The 24,273-nt window shown below is 42.8% G+C and overlaps 1 protein-coding gene across 3 annotated transcripts in view; it reads left to right on the top strand.

Moving 5' to 3' along the window:
- NSMF (NMDA receptor synaptonuclear signaling and neuronal migration factor) overlaps positions 1 to 24,273 on the top strand; it is a 198,526-nt gene that overhangs the window by 126,024 nt on the left and 48,229 nt on the right. For 2 of the 3 annotated variants that reach the window (XM_086921190.1, XM_086921189.1), the window contains 6 exons: positions 6,822 to 6,890; positions 9,444 to 9,496; positions 10,305 to 10,394; positions 11,410 to 11,534; positions 19,310 to 19,393; positions 23,140 to 23,173. In XM_086921190.1, coding sequence (XP_086777316.1) covers positions 6,822 to 6,890; positions 9,444 to 9,496; positions 10,305 to 10,394; positions 11,410 to 11,534; positions 19,310 to 19,393; positions 23,140 to 23,173 — 455 coding nt within the window. The remainder of the gene's footprint in view (positions 1 to 6,821; positions 6,891 to 9,443; positions 9,497 to 10,304; positions 10,395 to 11,409; positions 11,535 to 19,309; positions 19,394 to 23,139; positions 23,174 to 24,273) is intronic. The other variant, XM_086921191.1, reaches the window with a different exon arrangement.

Here is a 24,273-nt window from a genome sequence, read left to right as displayed (position 1 = left end):
CAAAAGCAGAAACTGTCTCGGACAGCTTTCACTGTGTGAACAAACCATTGATACACTTTCTTACATATCACAAGGAAAGCGAGAGCTTCTTTTTGACCAACCCATTTCTTTGCGATTTACAAGGAATTGCAATGTTGATGTTGGGAGTCACAGAATCCTGCCTCTCACAGCGCCATTGTAATATAATGCGTTTGAGTTTTTCACTTAGACAACGCCTGCTCAAGTAAGGAGTATTGCATTAGACAACGCCTGCTCAAGTAAGGAGTATTGCATTACAGTGCCGTAAGGTCATCTCACTAGGAACAAAAAGCCTATTGTAAGCACCCATTGTACAGTAATATGTAGCTAACAATATGGCCCAGCCAGTAAAGCACTTGCCGCTGGCATTTTTGTGTGTGACATGCAAGTCATAACTTGCAATCCCAGCAGGGTTGAATCAGTGCTATTTTTCTCAGATTGATACATTTAAAATTAATCAATAGGCTGGTAATAACGCCTGTTATATGCAAAGCTATGAAACAGCAAAAATGTAGTAGCACTCGTGAAATAAAAAGTATCCTATTATGTTCAACCTGCCAGTCACAGGTTCGAACTCCAGTGAGAGTCCATGAACCTCTTTTAGCCTCAACAGTTGCCTTTTGGAAGATTCAATGGTTCTCTTCTGATTGCTCGCACCTTTGCTCTGCGACTCATCATCTTGATCCCCATACACTCATAACAAATCATACAAAAGCGAGTTTTCCATTCCTAGCTGTGATTAGTTATAGTCCCAAATTTACCCTGAAAAGCTGGATAACCTTTAGGCCTTTCCGGGAATTTACTAAGGAGTCCCTGGCTACTAGGTGGTACCTTAGCAATATTACTTTTAAGTGATAGAAAACACTGTGACTCGCCTGAGAATAAAAGTACGTGGATGACGGCTACAGAATCAAAGATATATTTTATTCCTCAAAAATGTAAGTGAGTAAATATGACTGCAGATGATTCCTTCCCGACAGCACTTGTGGTATGACTTTGCCACATACCATGTGAAGTCTCTTTACCGTGTGCTTACTGTGAGTTTATGTGGTGCTACCGGCAGTGTTGACACAACTGTTCATAACTTTAAGAATGGCTGGAGTAGATTAGATCAACTATTGGCACCTGTTACATACAGCAGTTGCTAATTCAGGCAGCTGCCATCGGATGACACTGTTTCCTTTACAACTCCATAGTTGTTTTTAGACTGGGGCTGGCTTGAAAGGTGCATTGAGTGCGTTACTGATTTTCCACATGCCATGAGCTTCTAGACTTTCACAATTAGCACTGCAAATCAAGCCTGCCAAGTCACAAAACCGTGTGGTGCCGAGACACTGAGACAGCTTCTTGAGTCCTTATCCAGACGTCAGAGGATAAGATAAAAAAATCGAACAAAAATCCATACTAAATGTATCCTAAAGGGGGCTCTTCTCAATTCAAGTAGATGTTCATTCCACCACTTTACTCCAGTACCTTTAAGCGGTTTTCCGACCAGTATTTTCCTTTTAAATTTGTTGTGCCAATGCTGGCCTGTGTCCTGACTCCTTATAAAACATTTGCCAGGATAGGGTTTCATTATGGAACTTCTATAACTGATCTCTCGAGGAATGACATTGTATATCATGACCAGCGCCCAGAAATCCTGATAATTTTATAGAACAATGGTTCGGAGTAGGCCTTATGTGGTCCTTAAAGGAAAACAGGGTAACAGCGAGTATTTAATAAATCGCTAGGGAGCATTGGTAGTAGGAAAAATGAGTTATTTATTTTTACTCTTTTCTTATATCAAAACACAAAATATTAAAAAATATATATACACTGTATTTCAGGTGCTCAGGTGAGTAGTACGGTGCAGGACGTGACATAAGTGAACACAGTGAACGAACTGTCACACACAACAAGGATAAACACACACAACAATTATCTACAATGATACACGTGAAATTCCTTGGGTAGGTCGACGGCGTTTCGATCTATATTATTTTAGATCTTCATCAGGACAGTTGAGCCTCCTGAAACTACAGAAATTACGATTATACTTTCTTTTCTTATATGTATTTTACTGGTTTTGCTACAATTTTAAGTATAGCATTGTTTTTGGTGCTCCCAGAGAAAATTAAAATTAAAATTAAACATAACAATGGATTCTCAAGCATGCACATGTTCAAATTAACAAGCATGCATTTGCGAGATGGAATAGTTGGGGGGCTGATGATCTAGTTTCACCCAGGTGCGCTGCGCTTTTTAAGGCTTAGGTGATGCGCACATGCATGTAAAGCGAATGGATGTTATAAATTAATATGCTTCCTGTACCTTGCCAAGGGAAAGGGCAAGGATGGTCACTTGTGCAGAGCAGCTGGGCGCATGTCGCAGCTTTTCAAGGAATCTGTAGGTAGTGCAATGAGCGTGGTTAGGGCTCAGTAGCTGTGAATATTCAATAGATTATCGCTAGAGGAGAGGCTAAGGAATAGCCATAGTTATTTATAAACCGAAGACTCACATTAAAGTAAGTTAGATTCCAAGCTCTACTTGGGGATTCTGGTGGTAGCTGTTTCTTCCAGTGCGTGGAAATTACTTGGATTTTAGGAAAAATAAAACCAGAGGAATAAAAGTTATTAGAGCAATTGAATGGGAAAGTGCAGTGCTTCTTCCTATTCTCTTAATTCCAGTAATTTACCTAATTCTTGATGGGAGTTTGTTAACTATGGACACTCAGGACCTTTTCGAAACTCTCTCTGCGATAGGATACACACTGTAGTGTGGATGCTCTCAACCTTGTTACCGCACAGAATAATTATTCCTACTTGTCTTTAAATACTACCTTAGTGTAATCTTTCGCATCAGGAAAACAACCTGCATTTGTTTCCTCAATGCTAGCAAAATATACAATCCTGGCAGTTCACTTGGGCAAAGACTGGTGAGTCCATCTCTCAACCTGGGGATAAACCTAAGAGAGGAACCAAGTGCGACCCAAGTAGTGGCCCTATCGAAGAACTGACAGGAGTTACCTTGCCAAGGCATCTTCAATGTCACTATAAAACTGGATGCGGCTCTTAGCCTCACAAGCATTGTCTTCTACGCAGCACCACCTCCAACATTCCAAAGAGGATATCACGGACCCTTCAGCTCTGGATCTCAAGGGGACATTCAGCACAACTAAACACTACATACACATACTTTTCACATTAAAAACAATAGAAACCCTGGCAAAATACCCTGCAAATTAGTAAACAAAACAGATTCTTAGAGACACGTTCTATACACATAAGCAAACAATGGAAGCCATGGACATGCAGTGTAGTTTAATGTGTATACCTATAAGGTTTTAGAACTATTGATGTTTCGTTTGATTTGTTTTTAATTTTCTATTTCTGTTATGCTCTATCCTACCTTAGTGTCCAATCATCGGGTCTGAAGGACTCTAAGAGCTATGCCCAAAGAATGAGAAAATGGAGCCATATTCCTGTTTGCACTAAAAACGAAGGTGTTATGATTGTTAAGAAGGCCCATGTTTTGGTTATGGCAAATCATTTGCACACCTTGTGAGATAGCGTTTGTTAGTCCTGGATATTTCTAGGTATTATTATAGAAGCTGAGGCTATTTGACAGCATTGTTGTTAGTTTCTTTGTGTGCCTTGGAGAGAGGTCATTGCAGTAGTTTTCCCAAACACGTATCATTGCCCAGTATAGAGTTTAAGGACCCCCGAATGGCTTGTAGTTTATCCTGTAAGTTCAGGTGGCAATCTTATCACAAATCCCATGCAGTAAATATTCACCAGAAAATGAAAAGCCCCAAAATGTCTTTCAATTACAACAGTAAACAACAGCTTCCTAAAATAGACATACAGATGGATCATGGCAAATGCTTTGCCAGTTGAATAAAGCTTGAACATTAAAGTTCGTATCTTACTAGTATTCGGTTTGTGACCTGGCACCTTGTTTGATATATAGATCCTGCTGAGTCTGCTGTTTGTGCGGGTGATTTTCACTTATTGTACAACAGAGATATGCCATGTGGAGTTATGGTTGCTCGGGTTTGGTTGTGCCTCGTGTTGTAGAGAGTGTAGCGAAAAAAGAAGCTGTAATGATTTTAGTGTGATGGCCCTCATGTTACAACTTTTATTAAGCAATGCACCAGTGTGGCAGACAGAGCTATTTTATAAACATAGACCCACGCATACCCTTATTCTTGAAAGTCCATGGACTTCACAACAGTCCAAATCCAGGGATGTGCTTATTTGTATTCCTCTTCCTGAGGCTTTGGATTCAAGGTTTTTCCCCATCTGATGAGCTGTGGTAGTTCAATTAAAAGATCTATACAAATCATTGAGATGCTGGAAGTCAGGACATGAAAAGATGCTGACTGCTTGCTGTGGGGAAAATGGAAGAAGTTGATTTAACCACTCATGTGTACAAGAGAGGGTGTCTTTTTCATGAAGGAAGACCTCTGTTCCTCCCTTTTTATCAGTTATTGTCCTCTAATACCTTACACCATCCTCTTCCCTTCTCACCTAGGTCATCCCCCTTCTTCTCCTCTGCAACGGTGACCCTCTTATTTCTACATTGTTTCATTTCCATCCTTCTCTCTGTACCGTCTCTCCCACAAGTTGTTTCCTTTTTAACCTAAATTTCTTGTCTTGTTTTCCTTATTTCTTTTCTTGTCACGTCATCGAAGAGCATTTGGCATCATGGATGGTGATTTTTATATTTTAATTGTTTATATGATATTTTGATATAATAAAAACCAAAATAGATTAATGAAATAAGTATTTAACAAATGATGTCAGGATAATGAACACTTGGGTTAATGCTTCATCTTTTTCCGTTAATACAGACCAGTCTCGTTTTAGATGGAAACTTGGTGTGCAGGGACCAGCACATTAAAAAAGAGGGTTTGCACATCCGCAAAGCTCTGCAGCTCAACGTTGGGTCTAATACCCATTAGCAAACTATAAAACCTCAGAATATTCTTTACCAACAAGTTCCCTAAACTTAAGGCAGCCTTCTTCATGCTACTGAGATGGGGCTAATTTGCAAGTTTTTCCTGTTTTATGACAGCCTAAAAACAGTTTAAAGCAAAAGAATAACCTTCATAAGTCAAACCTGATAGATGCAAAATCCTAAAACTGTCTTAAGCCAGAACAAAACATTTGTAAACCAAGTGCATCATTCCTGTCTTAAGGCAGTCTTTTGGTAGTATTATGTCTGGAAGAATTGTTTGTAAATCAGGCCCATTGAACCGAAGCTTTTACATTTGAAAGGGAGCCAGACTGCAATATAGCTCCCCTCAGCACCTAAAGGGGCGGTTACGGACCCACTAGCCAAATGCTGTGATTGTATTTGAGACAAAAAAAGGATCTCCTTTAAAAGTATATATTAGCAAGGTCGAATTAAAAAGGAGATTTTTAAGCGCGAGGGAAGCCCTAAGAGATGAGGCTACAAGTTCCAAGAAGACTGTTATTTCCTATCTTGAGGGCCCCGTTGTTACGGGCTTACAACCATACCTCGTATTTGTAACGAATGTACAACACAGATTCTACCTAACCAGACTGAGGTTGAGCACACTACACTATTTATGTGCCTTCCCTAAAAGGTGCAAGTGGTGCTCTTAACTTCCGAATTGTCCGTGTGACGGTAGGTCCAAACAAAGTACCCCCCACCTTTTACTTTTTTGTAAATTTTATAGGGATATTAGGAAAATGTATCTCTGTCCAATTTTTAACGTTAATACCCAGTTCTCCTATAAAATTGCTTTTAATTATTTAAGGAATTTGGAAAAAATGACAGTCTGTAATGGAGTGATTTGTTACATGCAGTTGGCAATGAAACAAAGGAATGACTTAGTTCACTTAGAAAAACTGAATTATGAATTAATGTAAGCATATCTGTATTACGAACCTGTACTCTTTTAAGAATCCTGGTAAAATGGTGTTTTTAGTATTAATTTTGGATAAAACTTAGATATTGATTATAAATGAATTATTGTATTTTATAGTATGCTTTTATGGACATTTTGAATGATGCGAAGAAAGCTTGATTTGATTTGATTTTGGTATGTGGGTCTGTGGTGCGACCGAAACTACTTCTTTGACTCATACCTAGTCATCTACAGCCTTGTTTAACAGGAGCCCAGACAGCCTTATTTGCATCTAGTTTGTGACAGTGTATCTTGTAAAAATCCCAAACACTGGACTAATGCATGTCTTTCTTTCTTTCCTACCTCTGGGATGAGCAGAATATCGTAAGTATTTTTCCCTGTTATCTGTTTGTTTGATGACGACAATAGCATGAATGCAGTAAAGATCAATCCATTCTACAGGGACAGTCAATATGAAGATAACATTTTTCAAACCATCTCCCACCTCTCATGTTCAAATCACAAAAGTGCCCTTGCCAATTTGACCTATTTCCACCCATGACCTGTCCAGCATTGCTTGTTTGCGGAATGTCTGTCCTGTCTGCTGAATGTACATTCTTGTGGATACCATCTGCAGGTGGGAGGGTGGCAAAACAGACGTCTTCTGGATTATCCACCTTCCACTGGTTCTGATTGGATCAGAACATTTTGGAGGAGGACCCTCATGAGACATCTTCCTCGCTTACACATTCTCTTCCCCTCCACCTCAACACTCACACAGCCATACCCAAGCAGCTTTGTTAAGCCTAATTTGTCATGCCAGTCGTGTGTGTTTCTCTCCCGCTCTTTATCTCTGTTGTCTAGTGGGAGCTCACTGTCTGTCTGTTTCACGTCTTAACTGGTCCTGGTATTCATAGTTGGTTAACCACTTAAAATGGTTCCTCAGGGCCTTCAGGGGCTACGCAGAGAGGAAGAGAAGGAAGCGGGAGAATGATTCTGCTGCCGTTATTCAGAGGTAGGGCTATTTTCCTTCCCACTGACTGTCAATAGATGAAGAGTGTGGCTGGGACCATTTGGGTGCCAAGCCTGAAAGCCTACATATGCCACTTATGCTGCTGGCTGTGTTTCTGTTGAGATGGTGGGAAGCGCACAACTGTCCCAATGAACTATTTCGTAGAATTCCAGGCCCAACTGATATCTGTTGCAGAAGTGACTGTTTGTGAGGAGTTTTTGCATGAAAAAACTCTTCCTACACTCTTACCTTTAAGTTCCTCTGGGTTGTTTTTGAGCTTTTTTTCTGCGATTCCACACAAGAAAAACCCCTGTGCTATTCAATTGCTGGTCGCTGCAGCCATTTTGAGATTCTGAACCTTTTGTGTGATTTCTGGGAGTTACTGTTGGGGAAGGTAGACCCATCTCACACCTGACATGTATTCTAGAAAGATTAGGATAATCACTCTGGTGTATTACACAGGATGTCCTGCCTCATAAACATGGCAGATCCCACAAACAAGCGCATGAGATTTTTAAAGAAAGAGTGATTCACCCTAAAACCTTAAAAGAAATGCTGTTCCCAGGAGAGTTACATGACTGATAATGACCTCTTAGAATCTTGGAGTTCTCCGGTAATCTGTATTGCTTACTAGATAAAGATCTAAAACGATGCTGCTTGTTCTACCATTTAAGAAAGATGTAACTTTTCTTGCCAGTGGACCCTTCGTTTCCATTTGTTTAGTGCAATGTTGCTGAAACTTAAAGGGATGTTAACACCGTGTATCACTCTCCTAGTGACACCTTTTTCACCTTTATACAGGACCCAGAATTCAACGATGGACGGGTGAGCTCATTGCTCACATCCATTTCTCACACTCACACAAAACATCCGCTGAAGTCCTGAATAATAATTGTTTTAAGGTTTGAGATGGGGAAGTGGGCAGATATTGTTTTTTTATATTTTAAGGTATGGCGTATAAGTATTTAATTGTATGATTGACAAAAAAGTTTTAGTTATTTCAAAACATTCACATGCAACAATATAGACTCCAAAATATTGTCTTGCACACTATCGTCAAGGTAAACATGTACTGTTCTAGCTCCATATCTACTTACCTTGACGATTGTGCAAGTTAATAGCGTGGAGTCGATGTTGTTGCAGGTCGATATTTTAAAGTTTACATTTTAGCACCAACCCCCTTAAAACGACTCTTATTTAAGTAGTTCATGGCACATATTTCATCGTCAATGTATTTGAAAGTGAAATTTTTCCCAGAATGGTAGCCTTTATTTTTCGAATGCAATGCCCCAGTTAGCAGAACCTTTCACAAATTCTGATTCCTCTGCCGTCCTATTGCAACTGTTTCACAAAACTTCACAAAACTTCTGCGGCAGAACCTTCACAAATAGTCTTGAAAAGTAGGATCTAGGGTACAGCTGTCATTCAGCAAGACTTACCGTCTGTGCTGCTGAAGGAGCAGCTGGACGACGGCCACAGATCGACCTTCAGACTGACCTGACTTCCATTCCCGCTTACAATCCAGCCCTCCGAGTGAGAAGTTAAGTGAGGTTCTTTCATCACAGTGCATTAGATTAAGTAGCTGTGGAGCAGTTGACATCCTGTGACAGATGCACTTGTAAGTGGCCTGACTCATTATATGACACAGCGTGTCCGTAGGATCATGTGAAGGACAATGGTAAATTGATGTCTCCGGGAAAGGCATGGCCAGTATTTTACGGAATCATGGATTCATCTCCGTTTATAGGAAACTACAGGTCTGTACGTCAAAGATTGTTTGAATTGCAGTACCAAAAAAATATGGTCATTATACGTACTTTCCCTAGGTGCTTATTCCAAAATTAATGCCATGTACGCCATCTTTGAGCTAAATTCAAACCAATCTACTGATCTACTCGGGAATATCATAAAAAAGAGAGGGTTTGGATTTGAGGCGAGTTGAGACAAATGACCCTGACAATTTTTGTAGAACGATACCAATGATTTAATGCTTTGACCACAATAATAGCATAGGCTATGTCATATAAACTCCCTCCCTCCCTCACCCACTCACTGATATCCCTAGGACACTATATCCCCAGTCCTCTGCTTTTCCATTGTACAACAGTGCATTTGTTACTTACTGTCAATTCTGGTCATTTTGGAGCCTAAAATGTAAATACGAGAGTACCTTTATACCTTAATCTTGGGGCTGTAGAGTTGGTGTCCCTGAGACAGGGTGCCATGCGGATGTCACTGTATATGTAACTAGTTATATGAGTGGGCTGTGGTTGTGTGTTTCTTCTTTAGCCTCCACTGCACTGCACTGATTTCTCTCAATTTGAAAGATACCTATCCAAGGCTCCCCTCTTGTAATTATACCTTGTGTGACTCGAGGGACTTTGTCGGTGGTGTAACTACTTTTGCTTAGTAACTAGTATCAAAGGATCGTGAAATTTGCACAGCAAAATCCTTTCGAGGTTAATTGTCATAATGTAATGTGACTGGTAAGGGTAATATGTCCCTCCTGCAATTTGTATTTCCTGCTTGACGTAAAGTTTTCTTTTTTGCTTGCAGGAATTTTAGGAAACATTTGCGGATGGTGGGCAGCCGGCGCATGAAAGCGCAAAGTAAGCAGCCACAAATGATACGCTGTTTTTCAAATAACTTACATCCCAGGAGGTGGGTTGGGGTTTAAAGCCATCATATGCCTACAGTTGTAGACTATCAAGAGGGAAGGTTTTTGCAACTGTGAATTCTGAGGTTTCTATTTCACTTTGACAAGTGCTTCTTAGTTTTTTAAGGGGTCGTCTGCTGAATGATATCACAATGTCATCCAACAAAGGAAGAGTCTGAATGTTATTGTTGGTATTTGTTAGTGGTGGAGGACAGGGTAAAGAGAACTTTTTTTCTCTGCAAATGATAGTCAATTTAATATGAAAAGCTGACGATCACACAACTGCACGGCCACACACTGCGACCAGCTAAAGGACATGTACAGCCACCTCCTAACCATGAGAAGACTACAGTGGCTGCTGTTAGGCGCCAGGCCACCTTCCAATGCTCAGTGAATAGTACAACAAGTTCATAGGGTAAGGAAAGAGTAGAGAAATAGATTGTATTTGCCCTAGATACCCCTATTATCAGAGATAGATGCTGGCTTATCGATTTTGATACCTACTTCCACCTGCACACAGAGGTCTTTTGCACTGTGACAGCGGAAGAGGGGAGAGTCATGTGCCTGTGGTCTAAACCAGCCATCTTTTCAGATAAACGACATGTCTCTAATCTTCACAATAATGGGGATAAAACTCCTAGGATTGTTTAATATCAGAGACTGGACTGCTCCATTCTTTTGTCTACGAAACCTGCTAGAAGCCAATATGAACAAAGTTAAGGTTTGGTAGTTAGTTAAATGTTATTTTCTTCCCTTGACAGCATTTGCCGATCGCAGGGAAAGGAGCTTCAGCCGGTCCTGGAGCGACCCGACTCCCATCAAGCCTGACTCCATACATGACTCCCGGGAAAGTACGTACTCACACTTCAAATTCTTTTGGTGCTTGCATACAATAAGGAATGATCCTGAAGGCATCATATCTGCAGCGTTCCACCACTCTTTGTTGCTGGGAGCAAAGCTGTGGAACTCCCTTCCCCTCCACATCCGCTGCCTCGACAACCTGTCCGCTTTTTGCAAAGCAATCAAAACTCACCTCTTCCCACCTCTATAAACCTTCCCCCCCCCCCAACAGGTTATGCTATGGTTCCTAGCGCCGGGATGCCCCGTTGCTGGGGCAGCTGTCGCGCTCAACAAACCTATAACATAACATAAAGCATTACATCATTGAATACACGTGTCTCTAAGTTGGGTTCAGTTTTTCCACGTATGTCGGCAAGAATGAACCATGTTTCTGAATCAAAACATGTTGAAATAACATAAAGGTTTGCAAACAGTAGAACATACATACCATTTAGCATTAAGTTTTCCAGTTGACTGGCTGCATGACCATTTCCTTGTATAAGTCACAAACGATGGATGCTGACAGCCACAAACGATGGATTCTGGCAACCAGCCCTCCCACCTCAGTTCAACACTTGTCCCCACCCTGGCTGTAATGGGTCCGTCCTCGTGGTGGACAGCAATTGAGTTCATGCTCCAGACACAATCGGTCCACAATGACTGAGTTGAAACTTTGCTCAAGATATTTCTTTTTACTTGTTGGGGTTTAGTGAAGAAGTAGGCAATGGGGACTGGGCAAACACAAGTCCCCATTTTACTTATGGCAGTCGGTCATGTACCATATGGCACGGACTTTCCATCACTATTTCTGTGGTTTAGGCTTGAATAATGGCATATCATTTTACGTAATGAATAGATAGATTCTATTCTAACAAATAGAGTTAAGCGTTTCTATCAGCTGCAGCATCAAACAAAACAGGACTAAAGATTGCATCAAATTTTTCATAATGTGATCTGAATATGGGATTTCGGTTTTGCAATGGAAGCAGAGTTAACACCCTGTTAATCACGTTCATTTATTATCAGGTCACGACCTTCCGAATTCATGCGGAGGGCTCGACGATGACTTTGACGACCTGAACTGGGAGGCAGAGCGTGAGATGGAGGTCATGGCATGTGATGGAGATGACTTCCTCCCTCCAAAGATAATGGTAAACATATTTTCAACATCCCTTGTTATATGGTTTGATCTGCCTTGTGATCTTGGTGAAAGATGTGGCTATGGTTCTAGGCCCTATGCTACTTTTGTGCAATCCAGTGCATTCAGTAACTTGGGTTCTGGTTTCTCATCTGATAGTCCCAGTCGTCAAGTCACAGCATTCATTGGGATGAATGCACATGGTGGTAAATTAGCACCATAAAGAATCATGCAATGCCATTTCAGTTTTTTTTTGTATCCATCCAATTGAATATAAGACAAAGCACAACAACTGAGGGGTAATTGGCTGCAATACTCTTAAAGATTAACACCAGTCATTAAGGGTTAATTTTGAGGTGTACTATGCCCTGTGCTCTGCCGTTGGGCTTTCAGTCTGTACTGTTTCATATCTATGCCTGCTGTAATGATATCAGATTACACTGAAGAACTGTGACAAGTCTAGCATTTGTTGGTCATACCACACACCCAGTCTCAGACATCAAAGTCCTATTGTGAACAAGTAGGAACCTCTGTGAAGGCCTACAAATTGTTGTGCTGTCATGTGAGTGGCTGTCCTAGAGTTTAGTGGTCAGCTGGGATTGTAGGCAGGCTGTCTCCAAACAAAGAAGACAAAATTAAAGAGCTGTACAGGCCTCATTGTCGCCCAAGTTGAGATTTGACATACATAAACTTTCAAGAGGGTTGGCAGAAGCTCTTGTTTGCAATAGCTCATTACTCAAGATACACCACTATGCTCGATGCACCTGTAGACTCAATCTTCTCTCTGTGTTCGTTGTACCTATGGACTGAAGTTCCCATCTTTGCTTGCTGTGTCTGTTGACTCAAAGTGTTGCCTGAGCTCGCTGTTCCTAGGGACTCAATCTACCGTCTGTGCTTGCTGTGGCTAGGAACTCTCCATGCTTACTGTGCCAGGGACTCAGTTCACATCTCTGCATTCTTTATGCCAGAACCCACATGCACCTCCATGCTTGCTGCGCCTAGAGTGTTGCGCTGTTTTTAGAGAGCACATTGCAGACGGGTTGGCTGACTCCTCCTCGAGACACGTCAGAATGAATAGCTTGTGGTTGCTCGTCTGTCGCAAGTGCAAAGCGAAGCGTAAAACAAGTTTGGCATGCAGCTCAGAGGATATACCCGCCAGAGCTGACAATGCACGCTTGCAAGCATACCCAGCAAATCTTTTGATGTTAGTTGCTCCTGTTTAATGACACCACCATGGGCTGTTCAGAAGGTCTGGTTTGTTGTTCGAGATATTTATGGTGGTTGAACCTCCATTAGATCAGCAGTACGTTTGGATCACTCTTCTAAGTGGTGCTGCACTCATGCTGTGAGGTTAAGGCACACCACGGGATCTTGAAGTAGCTCAGTCAGTGTACCAAAGCACATCCTCAGTGAAACAACGGAGTGAAGACCGTGCCTGCATTGCGCTAACTCTGCACATCCAAGCTGCTTGTAGGTGCTTGAAGACCCTTTGCTTATATTCTGATATTGTGTAACTATACAGATGCCATCATACAATGGTCTACCTGTTACTCGATTAGTGAAGGTAGAAGAAATACAAATATATTTTGTGCAAAACGCACTGTCTCCTGGTATGTACATGTGCCAAAGAAATTCAAGTGACCGTCACATGTGATTGCTGAGTGCTTCGTGCCCCCTTCAGCTGCCACGCTTCCCTGCCCCCTCCTCGTCTTCTATAAATAACTCAGTAACATCCCCAAGGTGTGCACACGGCCTTCTGGCAACACTGCATTTCTGCCCAAGCTGAGCCTTGGATTTCCCTACCCTTGACTGGGCTGGCAGGCACGCTTGGCTGGTTCATTGCTTCTGCTGTGTTCGGCCAGCTTCATTTAACACATGAAGTGGTCAGGAGGCAGGCTTATCGGAGCAGAGAACAACATGTTTTATCCATTGGAAAAGGCATATCTAGCTGTCTAACTATCATATCTATCTATGTATCTATCCATCTATCTATCGATCAAGCTATACACACACACATGCACACACACAGACATAAATTGTATCACCATTTAAATATGATAAATGCCAAAGAGGGAGGCTATATTGACCTCTGACAGACCAGAAATAAGTGAGCATGATTAGAGGCTCTGTGCTGGAGTAAACGGAGTCAGTATTATCAATGGGGACCCCAGTAACGCGCAGAACCTGAGGACTATATTATTAAATGCACAGTGGTTCCACCACAACACACTTTGCAAAATGTAAACCTTTTACCCCCTTCAACAGTGAGATTACACTCAATATTTGCAAAATAATTGTCTCGGAACACATTTGAACTTTATATGTTAGAAAATCATGTCAATTTAAAACATATCCGTGGTTCCAAAAACCGAGTATATTCCAACTATTATCCGCAGAGACGACCCTTTCATCATTCCCATCCTCTATGTGAGTACACTCAAGATAATACAGGAACGGTGCACCATGCCATAATGAGAGTAATTTAGGGCTTAAAAGACAGGGCAGAAAACAGATTTTTCCAGAGGCCGTAGACTATTAAGTGCTTGCTGGGCTGTGGCGGTGATCCACAAGTCTGGACTGGCTAACCCGTCATTTATACTTCCCAGCCCTCCAGAACTTGCAAAGGGCTACGATTTTCCAGAATCATTCCGACACCTCTGCTCTCCAGTTTGTCCCTGGAAGGAAATATTATTGAGCGTGCTAGAAGTTTGGTTACATTAGTTTCATTCTCTAGGATAACAAAACACCTCTCTCGTCTTGCCTCGGTGAATGGCAGTTACAAAGAGCCACAGCCAGTGAACTATTGTGTTCTGTCCGACAAGCTCCCCAGTGAAACTGGTGATGAAAACGTCCTCGGGTATGAGTGAGAAGCCGAGACAGGAAGGCACGTGTTACCGCTAAACGCGTTTCCTGAGGAAAAATGCAAACACGTAAAACCAAAGGTGCATTTTGATGTATAAAGTCGTGTGCAACAAACACAGACCCTCCATCAGTGAAAAGAAAACAAACATTTGCAATGCAAATAGGTCTTGCAATTGTGAGAATTTTAGCTATTGGCATTTTAAATAACAATGCCTTTTATTTATGAGTTTAAAAAACCTGCAATGATAAAAAGCATTGTCGCTCACAATACCAATAGGTCAAAGTTTTTAAAATGCGAGACCTGTTGCATTGCGAATGCGTGTCTTCACTGCTCCCAACATCCTTTCAAAGCAGGTTTGTAAACAGTAATTTTAGAACATTGTTTTTCTTTAAAAAGCTGTCTGTCAAGAGTTCACATTTAAGCATACCTTCTGATAAATGCTCGTCTAATCACCTGTCTGCCTGCCACAGTTCTCAATCAACCACAAACCAATGAGCTTCAGAATCCAAAAAACAATGAATTCCTCCCCGAGGTCGAAAATGGCAGTGAATGCAGCTGAGCGGCTGCAATGCTGTACACATCATACCTTTATGTATTGCTTTCTGTTAGTTGTTGCGTCCTGTGTGACCGGTGAAAAATCTTACTAAAATGCCCTTTCTATGTTGATGCATCATGTAAAACAGCTGAAATGCTGTATGGTACACTACGTATGTTCATATAATGCTGTCTGTTAGTGGATGCATCGTATCAGAAAGCTCAAAGGAAGCCATTTTTTACATTACATGTCATAACGTAGTATATTTTGATAAAGGACGCATCCTACAAGACGTTCATGTAATACAGTGCGAGTAGATGCCTGCTAAATGATACCTGAGAGAAGGCCACTGTGTACACTACTCATCTTCTTTTACAAAGTTTGGTAATGGATGCATCCTTTCTCAAACATTTCAGTTTCTGAAATCAATATCTTATTGAGTACAGCGGATTATTAGAATAATTTATTATAAGGTGTTGGAACTGGTATTTTCTGGTTGGCTAAGATGTTGCCCAAGCCAAGCAGTACACACCACTTCTGCCAGGGTTAGGTGATTACACTCACTGTATAACCTGCGCCTACCCTTGGGTAGCTTGGCACCGAACAGTCAGGCTTATCACAGAGGCAATGTGTAAAGTATTGGCACAGAACTGTCACAAAATAAATACACTGAACGTCACAAAATAGACTTCACCTGTGGTGTATGTAAATAAAGATTTGATTCAACACACATTAATGAACAAAATATGAAACTCATATATTTCTGTGCATAAATAATACAATGTTAAAATGACATCAGTAATATGCACACATGGGAAATATTCTATTTAAGACCAGCACCCTTATGATGTGCGATACTTTCTGAGAACTGAGCCCACCCTGGCAAATAACACAATTCAAATCTACAAATTTCTAGGGCGACCCCAGGTCACAACAATATCAGGAATGTGTACACACAGGAATTTATAACACTTTCCAGCAGCGCCTAGAGCCAAGGACGCACAGGCAAAACCAATGTGAAAATGGAGTATTTGTTAGGTAATAAAACAAACCATTAAAACAACACTGCTGTGCGGTGCAACTATTAGCAGCCTGTTCTTATGTTGCCCACTCACACAGCACTGTAACGTGGTGCAAAGAATATCAGTCAATAAGAAGCACACCAGCGCACACACTCACTTGTAACTGTAGTGCGTGCAAATGATATCCGGCAGGCCAGTTGATAATATGAATGCAGATCCCTCCCACACCTCTCAGTTACCCCCCACTACTCTGCCCACAGGTTAGAGTCAACAACCCCCACCCCTTTCTATACCGGTTTAAGGCCGGCGTAACTATCAAGGTTACTAGGCAACAGCCGACAAATGGGGGGTTGGCCACGACAAACGGAAGTTCACCCACTGTATGTGGAGCAGAAACGGGCTAGAGGCTGTTCCAGTTCATTCAAGAGGTCCCTCGATTCGCCTTCGGGCACCAGCCCAGTTCTGTGAAGCACGGGGTTCACGCAGCCTCTTGACCGCTTCCGATCGCTGTCAGAAGTGTTCTTCAGCCCAGTCACTTACTATCACCACCCTGGCCTGATCCAGGCGATACTACCTGGCAACACGAAGTCGTCGGACCAGGTGAGGAGAGGGCAGTTGATTCATCACACTGAGAGCAAGATGGAACACTTGGTGAATGGGGGGGTGCAGCTGTCGCCACACATCATGGGAAGTGATACACAACGTCTGGTGGGCGTTGATCCGAGTTGCACCAGACAATCCGGTCACAATGAACCACGTATCAGGCTTTCTGTACCTCCCTGGAAATAAGGCACAACGGTGCGAGTTGATACGAGTCGCACCAGACAATAATGTCACGATGCACCAAAGGTTGTGTTCGTCGTACATCCATGGAAGGTGGCACAACGTCTGGTGTGCGATGATACCAGTTGCACCAAAAAATCTGGTTACAAAATCAACCCACAGTCGGGTTTGGTATAACTTCCTGGAATGAGGCACATTAGGTGCGCAAGGATACACGAGTCATACAGGACAGTCCGTTCCCACACACACACAGGGAGAATGAGGCACTACTACGGATGCGCCCCCCCCTTCGAGGATCTCAATCTGTGAATTGGACACCGCCCACAATGAGCATGCAGTCAGCATGTTGTATGAGAGGGGTGCAGCACGGATGATGAAGCAGGCCACTCTGAGTCCCGCAACCAGTGAATCTGCTCACCACCAAGACTCTTGTGCGTGCCTAGGCCCCACAATGCAGGAACCACATTCCTTAGATGCGGTCACGGTATGAGGGCTCCGCACAAGGCAATCGGTCTCCAGGCATAATACTTAGTTCCATGCTCACACCGCTCTGCAGTCAGGCTCCAGCAGATGAAGTAGGTGCTTGAGAGGACACCGCTCTCCAGGTGAAACACTTAGACAGTGTTGGTCTCTCACTAGAGGTCCTTGGTGTTCCTGAGACCTCCACAAAGAACAGGGGGCAAGCCGATAAGCCTTTTTAGATCACACTTCAGGGTGCCACACAGCAGCAGGTAGTCAGCCCAGGCCATCCACTATTCAGGCAGGGTGCACAGTCCCTTCCAATGGCAGTCTCCTCCTTGTGCACAACAGATTCCTCTGGCAGTGTGCACCATGCAATCCAGGCTGTCTGGTCCCACTTCCCCACAAGTGTATTTCTCCCCATCTGAAGTATGGCACTTGTAGTTATAATGTAGTGTGCCTCTGAAGTTGGGGGTGGATCAAAGCGTTCCCTTTTGAACCACAAATGTGCCCCCCTAAATTACAGGCCTGTATGCAATGAGGCCTAGACTGCAGATCTCAATCTTTAGTGGGGCCATGATCTGGCTTCCCAGAGGCCAAGTGTCAAAACCTCTCCCCCCAATCTATCCAGATAAGTCATCAAATGGCAGAGGTCTGTCATTCCAGTTGCATACCCAATGTTTATGTCTGTTTCTAGGGAATGCAAAGATGTGCTCTCACAACCTCCAGTGTGGACTGGAGTCAAACTAAAAGGCACACCAAAGAGTTTAGTGCAGAGAAATGCCCACTTTCTAGAAGTGGAAGTGGCATTTCTAAGTTATTAATGACAAATCCACCTTTACCACAAGAGAGGGTTTGCCATTGTGAATCCAATGACAGTAAACAACATAGGCCTGCTCCACTGGAAGCCAACACTGCAGCTTAAAGTAATCTCAGCCATTTCTCCCTGTTAAGATATGGTGGGGAGAGCAGACCCTAGAGGTAGTGAAAACACACATGGGGGTTCTTCAATACCTGGGTTTCCCCTATTACTTGCTCCAACCCCCACTGCTCACCCTAGGGGTGCTCTAGTGTTGCATTGGTCAATGATTTAGAAAGGTCAACCGGAGCATAAGTGTAAATGTGCACACATAGGCCTGCAATGGTAGGCTTGAGACATATTTGAAAGGCTATTCTTGTGGGTGGCACAATCAGTGCTGTGGCCCAGTAGTAGCCAGTGCAGTACCTGCCCTGGGAATGTGGTATACGCATTACAGGGTACTCACAGGTACAGCACCTAAACCAATCAGGTAAGCACCATTTACTAGAGTGTGTAGGAAGGGCGCGGACACTTTCAAACTGCATTGTAGTGGGAAAGTGCTCAGAGTCCTAAGGCCACGAAAAAAGAATCATCAAAAATCTATTTCTCTGATCAGACACTATTGTACTTTGTTTTCTTTTGTTTTGTACATTTTATTATTTCATACTAAATTGTATTCATTTCCCTTGCTGAAACGATGTAGCTTCAAACAATGTAGACCTGCACAATGTTTTCTACAGGTAGTGAATGGGAATGATGTATGTATTGCAGTTGGTTCTTCTTAAAATTAGTCATGGAATGTTGCAATTCATTGCCTTTACAACTTGTAACATATTATTATTATCATTTGTACTTTAAGATATATACAATCAAATAAAGTTATGATAGACTGACTGACTAGCCAGGGAGGTACTCTTGGCACTAAAATAAGAATGCACACAATGAATGGGGCAGAATTAGCAGCCCCAAGAGCCAAGGCATTAGCAACACACTGGCAATCATTTTACTTTACAAATAGCAGTAACCTATCAATAACCTTCCTGTAGTGATCTCTGCCGGTTGATGTGTTTTGTACGATGGAGGGAAGGAAGTTCAACAGATTATGCTGGTTGACATACAGTAAGCACTATGCTATAGCACAATGTGGTAACAGATATTTGATAGCATGGATAACGATGTGTATAACAAAACCTTTGTGCAGAACAGTCTGTTAATAAATGTACATCATAGGAAGTATGAGAGTTAATGAATGCATGACAAACAGAAAGCGAAGCGCAGTTTGCTCCACACAGACGCTCTGCTCACACTACTCTTTGTCTTTCCACAGCTTATTTCTTCCAAGGTTCCAAAAGCCGAGTACATTCCAACTATTATCCGCAGGGACGACCCTTCCATCATCCCCATCCTCTATGTGAGTATCTGCGTAAATACCTTGTGTGTAGTTACACTCTACCTTTGATGCACCGCTGCCTGCTTTCTGTTTTGTGTGAGAATTCTATAGCAATTGTCTGTGTTTAGCAGGTGAGACAGAAATCCTAAGTTCGGGTTGTGTGAGTTGAGTCTCGGCATTGTGTTTAACTGTTTTGGAAGTTGATTAGTGTGCAGGGCCGGACTGGCTGTAACAGGCATTGTGCGTTTCCCCGAGAGGCTGGAAGGGTGGGGCCCTGTTTGCACCAGTGGGTACAGGTTTTGTTACTGGGGGCTGGTTTTGCAGTGGTGCTGCAATATTGGCCCCGGTAAAAAAAGCTGCAAGCAAGCGCTTCCAGCCTTCCAGGGCCAGGCAGTCCCAGGGGTTGGTTCGCGAAAATTGCCAGGGCTTCTTTGGGCTCCCAGTCTGGCCGTGTTAGTGTGTGAGGTATCCGTATTTACTGTGTGGGGTAGTTAGATATCTTCATTTCAATTGAAGAGCATTTCTGTCATTAATACAGAGCTAATGACCAAGCACGAAACCCATCTAGTTTCACCGTTCCACCTACCTCATGTAATATACAGACCCTGCTCAGTCTCTAAATCTGCTGTCTTTTGATCACTGTGATTATACTCAAGAATCTCTCCCTGGACCTTCTGAATAATATTACTGATTATCCCGTCTCATGTCTTAGTAAATTAAAGAATGCCCAAAGGAGATCAGATAACCATCTGTATCTACAACTAACACTAGTAACTAGCACACCAGTGTCGGGGTTGATCACATGGGCAGCAGTTCCTTGTGTTCAGCCTTTCCCAGCTTAGTCACTGTCGTTCTGACTAGGTATGCAGGTAAGTTACTTTGTGGAATGTCTGTAGGACTCTTGAGCCATTTCATGTTTGCATGCCTTGTACATGATGTGGGTGCGCTCTTGTCTAACATCTCTATATGGTAAGAGCCTTCGGTACCCCAGTATGGCCATTGAGGCAAATTGGGTGACATACATTACTGGAGTGAATTGCTGACTAGTGATGCTATGTTATGTTATGTGCATTTGTAAAGCACACTATTACCTGAGAGGATATCCTGCACTGGACAGGTGTGTTCCTAGCTCTGCTTATGGCCAGTTGGTTAATTGAAAAGTCAGGTTTTCAGCTTCTTGTGGAATTTAAAAAGAGAGGAGGAGACTTTGATGTGGAGAGAGAGGTAGTTCCACGCTTTAGGAGCGATGTAAGAGAACGCCTGATCTCCTGATTTGGTTCTGTGTATACGTGGGATGGTTGGAAGTAGGAGCCCTATGTGGCAGAAGTGTCTGGATGGTTGGTGGAAGGGGATGCAACCGTTTAGGTTGGTGGGGCCTGGCTTGTGGAGTACCTTGAATTTGTGTGTGAGGAGTTTGAATCAAGCTCATATGTGTGATCATAGAATAAAGTCCATGGCTGGGAATTTCCTGCTGGAGACCTGGTTTGGCCTGGTCACACTAGAACAAATTGTGAGTGCTCCAGACAATGACAGCTATATCCCGGAGGTCCATTGGATCCGCTGAAGGGAGCCAAAACTCCTTAGCCTTGGAGCTGACATGAGAGGTGGGTTACTGAAGCTGAGAGCAGGCTGTTGTAGTCCCAGTAAAAACCTAATAGGGGTGGTTTGTGGCTGAGGAAAGCGTAAGTAGTGTTAGACCGTGTACATAGAACATTGTGGCACCTAGCCACAATGTACTGAATAGAGCAGGGGTCTCCAAACTGGTCCTGGAGGGCCGGATCCATGCCAGATTTTTAAAATTACTGCATATATCTCAATGGGGATATCCAAAAAATCTGGAATGGATCCGGCCCTCCAGGACCGGTTTGGAGACCCCTGGAATAGAGGGTTTCATTTAATCCACAATATCCTATGTCTAGTAGGACAGGGTTCCAAAACCAAGGTGTCAGTTGTAACTTAGTTGGGCTCAATTCAATGCAAACATGGTAAATGGCATTTGCTTGCTCGGAGTACATCGACTGCCCTCAGGGACAGTGTGTAATCCTGGCATCACTCCCTAGCATTGAAAGTTAACTTCAAGGAGGACAGCCGGTAAAGGCATGGCTAAGGTGTATCGGTTTGATTTCCGTTTGACTATATTGATATGAGAGGACTCAGTGTGTGCCTATACCAACCAGTGATACTGATCTTGGAGTCCTGGGGCTTGAGAGGCAAAGCTAGATTGCCTTAGAAATGAGTTTGTTGATATTTACCAGTATATGGCACTGAATACCCTCTGAGGGGTTTCCCTGATATCCCCATTCAGAAGAGAAGGTGGAAGGCACGAACGGAAGACATAATTAAGGAAGTACTTTCTTAGAAGGCAACACTTCAGTGCCCAATTTACCATGTAGCAGCAGAATTCTAAGAGCTATTTAAAGCTTATTTGCACCGTTAGGGGTACTTGTGAGGTCCCAATCCTGCTCCTAATTCATATAATCAGATGTATTGGGATATTTCTTGTGCAAATGGATTTCAGTCTACGGGAATGCCTACGCCAGCATTCTGCCACAGCAGGTCTGCCCGTGTGTAGGCATGGGTACAGCTGTAAAGGTTGGTGAATACCTGCAAATGCATGCTTGTGTACATTTACAAGCTGTTTGCTGATAGTTTCCAACCCCAAAACACTTTCGAACTTACTCCTGGCAAGGGCAGGTACAAATACATGTTCCGATGGGAAAGGGAATGAGCCCCCTCAAAGAAATGGTGGTATTGGAGTAGGGGTTGCTCGAGGGCAAAAAATATTTTACACAGAAACATTATTTCTAAGTTTAAATGCATTTTTGTGTTTCTCATCTGCATCTCGAAATGAACACGTGTTGGATTTTCATATGCATAAACGATTCTGTATGTGAGTACTGGAAACCTGTGTGAATGCCATCGGAGTCTGAAATGTATTTCTAACATATGCGTCAATCCATAGGAGTAGATTTCGGACATTTTTACGCTGGGGCTATTGAGAATTGATTCGGCATTCAATTCAGCGAGAATCAGTAATCTGTGCGGCTGCATTATCAAATGAAGAGCTGTGTTCCTCAGTTATAGGCCTTTGCATGGATGTTCATAGTCAGAGACAATAGAGTGCATACGAGAAAGAAGACTGACGCCCTCCATTCATCATTACCCTATTGCGTGACCTTCAGGGTTAGTGCTCCATATGCTGCATACAGGCCTCCCTAGAACGTAGCTTAAAAATGGTGCAAAAATGCTTGACCCTCGATGCAATTTAGCGTTTTAGCACCATAGTGCTCCCCATCCAGGTCATGTTTTGGCCTGTTTCACCATGAGGTGATGAACTGCGGTATTATCTTGCCTTAAGAAGATTCCTATCCAGCCTCGGTCGGTGGGTGTTAATACTGTAAAGAACAACACTGTCCCATTGCAATTCACGGCCTGCCCAGACAAGGCCAGTAGATAATAGAAAGGTCCTTAACACTTTATAGTCCTATCCGAACTGTGAATGCAGAAAGCTGCCATGGTTTGATTTAGTACGGATGAAACCTGCAAGTATGTCCTGTAGAAAGTTACCACATTGCCCACAGTCCCTATCACTGAGTATATGCTAGAAAAAAAATAGTAGGAAACGATAATCCATAGGTTTGATACTTGCCTCATTGATGAACAATATTATTAATATGTTATGTCATTTAAGGAAACACAAAGCAGAAACCTGTTAGGGCATTTGTGTTTTCATATTAAATTCATATACATTCTTGTTTCTCTTTCAGGACCACGAGCATGCAACATTTGATGACATTTTAGGTATGTGAGCACCATTTTTGTATCTCATTTTATAGACATAATTGCTGGATTGGATGGAGATTGCAGGCTTGGAACGGCCTGTTTCTCTGATCCTCCTCCCCTCCCCTTAGGTCTTATTTTGTTCATCCCTCTGGCATCCTGTTCTGATCACCTCCCTGCAAGATGTTCAGCCCCTATGCCACTCCGCCAGTCTCCCTGCCTCTCCCCCCCTTCACCATTGCCTGTGGGAGGGCTGAGATTTTGATCAATACCTTATCACTATCGATCCAAAACCCCGGTCTGGTCGACTGAATCTTTATTGCCTGTCATTGAGAAATAAAGTGCATCTTTTACCAAGTTAGTTCCCCCAATAAAGGACTCTGCTTCAAAGGATCACAAACAACTTCTAGCTTTCAAAGGTTTATTATAAGTTGTAAGTACAAGCATCTCAAGATGAGATTCACCAAATACACGGGCCCAACTACATACACGTGTTCTCTGAAAGCCCTCAGACGAACAACGGAAACTATCAATACCAGTTCTAAAAACAATAGTGCCGTTAGCATAGACACGTATTGAAATCTATCGCTCATTACAGGCGGAAGGAAATTACAGGTTAGGCTTTCCCTACCCTGCACTAGATGGTATCCCTACTTAACCAAGTCTCAACCTATCAAAGGTGTCAGCAGTGAATGACTCCCAAAGGAAGCCACCCACTCTCGAACTCTTGGTGAAAACCTATAGTTCTCCAGTCATGACCCCTCTCTGCCTACCCATCCGCTCTCTAAAGGGTCCTCAGGCGTCTGCTCTAACTCCACCCAGGGGTGCTGTCCCTAATACAAAATCACAACAACATTTAGGACGCCCCTCGTGAGACGCCCCTCACGTGGTGTAGCTTCTGGCTGTTTCCATGATGAGGCCTTGCGGTTAGAGTCGACCTTGCTTCTCAGACGCTTCTCCGGCCCGCTGATACCCCTTAAACATTCCGGAACCCTCCTCCATGTCTGGTCCATTTCAAGAACAGGCTTCTATTCACATTTAATAATTGAATACCCCCTTTTCTCTTCCAGACAGACATTTGGAGCCAAGTCCCAAATCTTTATGGTTTTCCAACTGCGTTG

Source organism: Lissotriton vulgaris, chromosome 5 (genome assembly GCF_964263255.1).
Source record: "Lissotriton vulgaris chromosome 5, aLisVul1.2, whole genome shotgun sequence".
Lineage (NCBI taxonomy): Eukaryota > Metazoa > Chordata > Amphibia > Caudata > Salamandridae > Lissotriton > Lissotriton vulgaris.
Note: the sequence above shows the minus strand (reverse complement) of the source record. Positions and strands in the feature narration are given on the sequence as shown.